The sequence below is a fragment of the Cinclus cinclus genome, chromosome 7 (genome assembly GCF_963662255.1).
Source record: "Cinclus cinclus chromosome 7, bCinCin1.1, whole genome shotgun sequence".
Classification (NCBI taxonomy): Eukaryota; Metazoa; Chordata; class Aves; order Passeriformes; family Cinclidae; genus Cinclus; species Cinclus cinclus.
The window spans coordinates 27,066,226-27,074,402 of record NC_085052.1 but is presented as its reverse complement, the minus strand read 5'-3'; the positions used below and the strand labels follow the sequence as shown (position 1 = coordinate 27,074,402).

General features: G+C 48.1%; 1 protein-coding gene across 14 annotated transcripts in view; it reads right to left on the bottom strand.

Annotated features, from left to right (window-relative positions):
• Positions 1–3,625: 3,625 nt before the first annotated feature.
• SGMS1 (sphingomyelin synthase 1) overlaps positions 3,626–8,177 on the bottom strand; it is an 86,897-nt gene continuing 82,345 nt past the window's right edge. For 13 of the 14 annotated variants that reach the window (XM_062496703.1, XM_062496708.1, XM_062496704.1 and 10 more), the window contains 2 exons: positions 7,821–7,987; positions 4,257–5,684 (listed from right to left, as the gene is read on the bottom strand). In XM_062496703.1, coding sequence (XP_062352687.1) covers positions 5,505–5,684; positions 7,821–7,987 — 347 coding nt within the window. In that variant the 3' untranslated portion in view covers positions 4,257–5,504. Of the gene's footprint in view, positions 3,911–4,256; positions 5,685–7,820; positions 7,988–8,177 lie in introns of those variants that run through there. The other variant, XR_009933358.1, reaches the window with a different exon arrangement.

Here is an 8,177-nt window from a genome sequence, read left to right as displayed (position 1 = left end):
CAGCATTTTGTGGTCTCTTGGGAACTCCCTTTCTGCAAATCATCCTAGCTGGTGCTGGGTAAAACAACTTTTCTCTTCTCTTAAAAAATGCTCAGGCCACGATCTTCTCTGTAAACCTTCTGAAACAAAAATTCTTCTAATGGGCAATGAAAAGACTGATTTTTAAATTATTTTTTTTTAATTAGAAGTCCTGGAAGGATTCCTGAAACTGGTTACATCAAGCCTTTCCTTCCCCCCCCCTACCCCCCACCTTGTTCTTGGGGGTAAAATTCCCTTTTTTCCTGAGAAGCCACTGCGTATCACCTGTAAGGATGGGCAATTCCCCAGTGTCACTCATCCCTGCAGGACAGGAACCTTGATTCCAACCTGTCTGCTGAGCCCTGGCCAAGTCCTGAGCAGAAAACTGGAACCATCAACTTTGCATGAGCAGGTGGCTTACAGAGAGCTGAGATGCTCCCCAAAGCCTGAGATCCTGGGAGTGAGGCTCCTCAGAGCCTTCACAGCAATGAATAGGACTCTTACATCAATAATGTTGTTTATTTAACAGAGAATGGCCAAAGTCCTTTTTGCTGGGGCTCAGGAGACAGGAGATAAAAGTGTTTGCACAGAGCTGTCAGCAAGAACCCGGCCAGGCTTTGGCAAGGGCACTCCAGGGCTGCTTTAGGCAGCACCACGTAGATTTTCTTCCCCACCTTCCCTGGTCAACACACAAACCCCTGCTGCAAGCAGCAGCTGGAAGTGGGATCACTTCTTTGTGATGGCAAACGGTGACTTTTCTGCTGGAAACACAGCTGGGAGCATGCACGGAGAGTTTAGGAAGTGCAGGTTGAATGGAAAGGTAGCAAAATGGAGCAATTGCAGTTTCTGAACTCAAAACCCTGCACAGGTCACTGAGTGACAGCTGAACTGAAGGGATACCTAGCAAATATAATTAAAATATTGTCCTGGGGTGAGTTGCCTTTCTTTCCCCACCCTCCCTTGCCTTTCCTCGAGAGCAAGAACTCTCCTGCCCTTCTGGCCAAGTCATGGTGACTTTTGGTGCCAATAATTTATATCCAGACATGTGAACACCCTAAAGTTCCCCAGGTGATGTGCCTTGAATCTATCCAGGGGTTAAAGCTTCACCACAAATAGAGAATATTTTGCCATCCCTCATCAGAAGCAGCAACAGCAGCAGCCCCAGGGACAGGGCACTTCCCTGGGACATGGGAGAGCCCAGGGAAGCATCACTCTCAGGAAGAGCCAAGCAGCACATGCCAAGCTAAAAAGCTCTGGCACAAAACTGGGAAAACTTCAAGACCCAAAAACAGCAATGCAGAGTTGGGCATATTCAAATTCCGTCCCACTGGGGTTCTCTGGGGAGAAAAATGGTCAGAAAATGAACAAGGTGGGCTGCTCTGTGCTCACCCATACCAGCAGGGGCCAAGCTGCTGCTGCTGCTGCAAGTCAAGTTACGGGAGCCCTGCCTCCTTCCCAACCTTGTAAAACCTGCTCCTTCCCGTCATCATGGAATCACAGAACACCCTGATTTGGGAGAGACCCACAGGGACCCATCAAAATCCAGCTCCTGCAGAGTCCCGCTAATTCCACCACGTGCCCGAGAGTGCTGTCCAAACATTCATTTAAACGGGGGATGTGCAAAGGGTGTAGTGCCCAAATCCTGGTGCTCACCAGCATTCCCTGCCCAACCTGCAGCACACATGGGCAGCCAGGGGCAAGAGAGGCATTGAGAGGATGCAGAAAGAAACAACAGATCCTTCTGGCAAATATTTGTGGCCAATAGCTGATGAGGTGGGTGGGAGAAGTTGCCAAAATAGGAACTTGTGGTTTATCTTCAGGCAGCGCTCTGATCCGCTGGCACAGGGAAGAGAATGAGCACTGAGCTGTGTCCTGAGGAAAAGCAGGAGATGGAAGTTGATGGGATTGCTCTTTCCAGAGTACAGGAAAGCAGAGGGATCGCTGCCCTTGTTTGGCCCATGCTCCTCAAACACCTCCCATCCCTTCGTTTATGGTTTAAAACCTTCCCCACATGGCAGCACTAAGGGCTATATCCAGATGGATCCCTCAAACACCTCCCATCCCTGTGCTTATGGTTTAAAACCTTCCCCACATGGCAGCACTAAGGGCTATATCCAGATGGATCTCAGCAACACCAGTGCCCGCCCTCCTGGCAAAGATCCTGGTTTGTCCAGGTCTTTTTCCACCTTGAATGGGCATTTTCCAGCCTTTTCTGGTGCAGAACCCTCTTCCCAGTTCCAGCCTCCTGGCACCTACACTGGACTGTCCAGGTTTGCCCCTTCACACCCAAACCTGGCTCTGTCTGTCCTCTGAAGACTCAGCTGGAGGCCACAGAGGATGGTTTCACTGGCACAGCATGGGGAGATCCACGAGTTCTGTTGCACTGGGGCAGCGTAACACCAGATTCCAACTTTTACAGACCTGTAGTTTGCCGTGTTCACCTCTCTGATAGGCACCAAGCAAAGAGGCAAGGGAGAGGCAACAATGCACCAGTGCCCAGGGCAAAGGAATCACTTAGGTGGTTTTTCAGCCTCTTCTTGGGACAAGATTGTCCCTGGAAGTCACCCAAGGATCTCAGCCCAGGAACACAAAGCTCACAGGCCGAGTGTGGCATCCAGTGATGGCAGAGATGCCCCACCACCCCTGACTGCATTCTCCAGAAAGCAGAGGCTGAGGGATGGCTGTGGAGGGATCTTACCTGAGGTTTGGGGAAATCTGGGATTCTGGCCATCAGCACCAGGCTGAACATCGCCCTGATCCCGAGCCACATCCCATCCCACCCACCCTGAGCTGCTGGGAAGATGGTCCTGGGAAGAAGTCCAAGAAGCACAAGCTCCACAGCCTGGATTGAGCCAATGCACAGCAACTCTGTCCCAAATCCATCCCTGGCCCCCCTCCTCGAGAGCCAGCAGCAAGGCCACTGCTGAGCCCCCCGTCCCACGTTCCCAGGCTCCCTTCCCGAGGCAGCAGCACACCCTGCCCGAGCACAGCCCCGCTGCAGCACAGATGGGACCGTGTGGAGCCAGAGCCATGCAGTAAGTCAGACACCACAAGGCAGGATTCAGCAGATTCCATTTAATGTCATGTGCATATATATCCATACATTTACTTATGTCAATGGTTCGGATGTGCGTGATGCCAGGTCTTGAAAAATCTACTCCTCGTGTTACGTCTGGGAGCATGAACTCTCTCAAAAATCAGCTGGGGTGGGGTTGGGCTGTTTAAAAACCGACTTTTAGCCCCAGAAGCTGCCAAGGTAAAGCCATGAACTGAAGGCAGAGCAGGCAGAGCTGAGCCCTGAATTCCCACCCAGTTCTGCAAATGCTGTTGGCAAAGGGTTTGGCCAGGGAACCCCTCCCTCCTTCCATCCCTCCCTCCCTCCTTCCCAGGGAAACAGAACTGATAAGGAGCGAGCTGCCCTCCTTCAGCATCCCAAGCAACAGCAAGGCAGAGCAGCAGAAGCAACACCCCACCAGCTCTGCAGGGCATGTTTTAGCCAAGGGTGAGGAACACGGCAGAGAGGTGGAGATAAAGCATCCCCCCCCCCCCCCCCCCAAAAAAAAACAAACAAAAAAAAAAAAAACACAAAAACAAAAGGAGGAAGAAATGACACTTTCATCACCACGGACGCACAGGAATTGGCTTCTCTCTTTTTGTTCTGGTGTCTGGGGGCCAGGACTGGCAGCTCCTGGGGGGAAGGGATGCACCTCCTGCCCTGTGCTGCATCCCAGCAGTTGTGGGGTAGATTTTTCAAGGCCTGGAGATGGCTCCCAGGAAGGCTCCTCCCGCCCGCTCGGCATCGATTGCATAGCATTTATTTCACATAAGGCACTGTTTTGCCCAACAGCAATTCCACATCAATGCAGTTTCCGTACAGTCCACAACAGATGGCCTACAGTGCAATAACATCAACTTAAAGGCAAGGTTTGGAAGAATAAACCCAGCTTTAAATTTCAACTGAATATCAAAAAGATAAAGGAAACTACATTTTTCAAAAGCCTTTTTTATTTTCCTTCACCATTGTTGTTTTACAATACAAATATCACCTTGTGAATACACAAAAAACCTACAGAAGATAACTCTGCTTCACGTAAAATACAGAATGGATATATATATATATATTTATATATATATTTTTCTCTTCTTCATTCTTTTTTATAAAAACTATTTTTGTTCTGCACATTGGCAAGTTTAGGATAGGAGACTTCCCCAAACATACAGTATGTATGGTAGGAGTGAAAACTTAATTACATGCAGTTTCTGCACAAATATTTTAAAGAAATAGATCATCTTTGTTGTTTTTCAACAACACTTCAACAAGGGGATGGAGAAACCATTCATAGTTCACTCAGTGATCATTTGTAAAATTCTTAAAAAACAGGAATTCATGGCTGTTTTGCTTCTTAAAATCCGGCTACCAAGTAGACAATAAAGTGATACTTTTTTAGCTTGACCTGCCCACAATGTGTGAGCAAGGTCCGGACCCTTTTTAATTTGGTGGGGTGGGAGGTTTTTCCCTACACGTGGCAACTTCAACATTATAAGCAGATTTCCAGTTTAATTTAGCAATAAATGCAAAAATTAGTAATTATACAGTATATATAATTCTGCTTTCATGGAATACTTTATTTTAAATAAAAACATTTAAGACTGCCTACTGACCATACAATCAAGACAAGAAAGGCACTAGAAACATAGACAAATCTCTCTCTCTCTCCCAAGAAGCATTTTCTTTAAATTTTTAAACTCTCTATTCTCTGACATGTAAAAATCTTTTTAAATTTAATTTGTTTTTCATACACATTTTGAAAAATAAAGTTAGGAAATACTTAGAAAATCACTTTACATTTTCTTCTTTTTTTCTTTTTTTTTTGGTTTTTTTTTTTTTGTTTTTTTTTGGTTTTTTTTGCACTTTTTTGACACAGTCAGTCACTGCAGATTCTACAAAATCAGGATTTACCAAACCTTTCTGTGTCTATCATCTTATTCATAGCATGGTGCAACAGGTAGAAAGATTTCTTGATTTCACCCAAGGCAGATATTTAGAAACCTTCATATAGTCATTTGCTAGAAAATGGCTTACAGCCCAATCTTTGGGGCAAGAGATATGAAAAGTATGTTTTCCCAAGAAAATAATATGCTTTGTTCCCAGACGTGACTGGAAAGACCAGAACTCATGATATAAAAGCTTTTCATCTATGTTGTCGCATCATATACAAAGGAACATGGTGATGGGCAAATGCAAATCCCAACTCTATCAACAAGAAATGTATAACAGTGCATGATCAGTTAAATTCTCTTTATTGTTGTCCAACGCAGATCCTTTGGAGAGAAAAAAAGATCACAGTGCTTACCAGGTAACTGAACAGGTCAGGTCCAGGGAGCTGCTAAAGAAAGGGTTAGGGAGCGGTGGATTTTTGTTTATGGCATCTTCTCTTGGAGTTGTGAGCACTTGGGACAGGTCCTTTGGGGCAGTGGTGGCACTGTTACGTGTCACTCACCAGGCGGCTGTACTTGACCTGCCGGCCCCGCGCCAGCGCCGGACACCGCAGCGGCCAGTGGTAGGAGCGAGGTACAATTCCTTGGACATTCTTCTCAAAGTACTGGAAGGGTTTGTACCACCAGACCCTTGCAAGGAGGTTAGTTTGGGAAGCTTCTTTTAGCACCTGCAGGGAGAGAAGGACAAAAAGAGGTTTACTGAAGGGCAGGTCCTTTATTCACATGACTTCACCAGAAATTGTTCGTTGGTGGTGTCCTGCTTCCTGCTGCTCCCAAAATCTCCCAAACAGATCCCAGCCTCCCTGCACACACCAAACATGGCTCACCGTTGTCCACAGGACCTCAGTTGTTTGATGGGCCCACAGGAAAGTAATGAGTGGCCCAAAGACCGGCGTCTGCTCTCCCTTGGGAATGAACACGCCATCCCAAAGCACGGCTGCTCCCTAAGTGCCTCTGAAATCCCATGCAGCTCAGGAATCACTTTGGGGCCTGGCTGTGGGGCCATGAGCAGGGCACGTCCCAACCCATCTGGAGGAAGTCAGAACCCTACCCTGCCCTGCACACGCTCCCAGACTGCTCCCACCTACCTTTTACTTCTCTCAGCCATGAGCAAGCCCCAGCTCACAGACACACACAGAGTGGGCAGGCCCCGAGGGAATTATCCAACCCCACTGCTGCCTATTTTCCATGCCAGAGCCAGGGATCCCTGTGTCCACCTACCAAAAGGGAATATACAAGCACAGGGCTTGTACACTGAGCTTAATCTCCATGTCAAGCCCACGTGTCAAATAAATCCACTGCTGCTTTTAATTGTAAGGCCAGGCACAAGCCCCAGCACAAGGAAGGAGATAGCAGCACACCAATGTGTGCTCAGGGAAGGATCCAGGGACTGGCATTTCCCAACATCCTGGCAGCTCAGGGCAGCAGTGTTGAGCCCCCTCCTGAGTTAATCAGGCAGCAGAACAGGAATGTTTCCAAACCAAGGGCTCTGCTGAAGCAAGTCCTCAACAGGACTCGGGGCACTCCTGGCTCCAGAGCTTCCAGCCTGGAAGTACCACTGTTCTGAGAGCCCAGGAGCAAAGTCACAAGCGTGGAATCCTCTGGCGCTGTGTGACAAAAGCTGCAGAGTGTGGGCACAGACTCCTGTCACAGTGCCTCCCAAACCGACTGAACATCAAAGTGCACTGAATTTGAAATTAGGCATTTGGTTGGAAACGTACCACAAGGCTTGGCTGTGGTGCATTGCTTCAGGCAGCACCAAACCAGTGGAATAATGAGCTGGGAGCTACAAGGCTTTCAGGGAGCTGGAGCCAGATGACCTTTAAGGCCTCTTCCAGCCCAAGTCATTCCATGTCGATTCTGTGATAGGATCTAAAAATCTGCACTGTCACAATATAAACTCATCTTCTACCATCATAGGGGGTGTTTATTAAACATAATTAACAGCATATGCCACAGACAAACAAAAGATCTTTGACCATGAGCACAGAAAATACTTGGACACCAATATGCTGCTACCTACCCAAAAATGTCTCTTAACTCCTTTGTATGCTATCCGTGGGAAAGACTTGTGCATTTTCTCTCAGAGAATCATGGAACACCCAGAATTGGAAGGGACCTTTAGGGATCATGGATCCAGCCCCTGGCCCTGCCCAGACACCCCAGCAATCCCACCCTGTGCATCCCAAGTGCTCCTGAAGCTCTGGCAGCCTCGTGCCCATTCCCTTGGGAGCCCCAGAACCTCTGGGGGAAGAACCTTGCCCTGATCTCCAGCCTGATTCTGCCCCGGCAGAGCAGGGGAGGTTTCACTTTCCTCAGTGTTGTCAGCTCCTCTCTGATTGCTCCAGTTCACCAGCCAGGAGAACTCACTACCCCATGGAAAAATGTTCAAAAATGGATTTATTTTTAGCAAGGCCTCCTCCTGTACCTAGAGAGACCTGTGGCACAAGCCACAGAACACACAAAAACCCTAGCAGGCCTCAACAACCAAACAAAGCAAAACCAAAGCAAAATAATATAAATGGTTTGTTGTTCTATCACAAATGTAGCCACCTGGCCCAAATTCAGAAGGACTTCAAAGACTGAGGTTACCAAAAGGCAGGAGAGTCCTGCCTACCTTCAGGAAGATCTTCCCGTATTTTTGTGGTCAAGACACAAGAAGAACCCAATTAATGATGCCTCTTTCTCCCATGCAAACCCACAGGTGGGGGGAAGAAGGGGACCCTCCACAGGACATTGGTAAGCCTGGCTATTTCCCACCCCCAGGCTACAGCAGGAGCATCCAGGGAGTGGGAGGAACTCACTTGCTGGTTGGCCATTGTGTGGTACCACCAGAATAGCCTTGTAGTGATGTAGTAAGCCACCACCACGTCCACAGTGTAGTGGTCATGAGCAAGGAGGATGCAGAACATCCCCACCATGCTGAGCGCCCAGCAGAGCCAGTGGTACCACCAGAGTCGCCGTGGGGAATCTGCAAGGAAGCACAAGCAGGGGTTACTTCAAAGTGGAACCTTATCAGGACTTCTGCTGTGATTAGCAGAGGTCATGGACTGCAATCCTGGCTGACACAGAGATGCCTGTGCTGAGATTAAGAGCAGGAATGCTGAGATCACAAAAAAAGTATCACTGTCTTAAGGTGTACCTTAAAATTGCACTCAGGG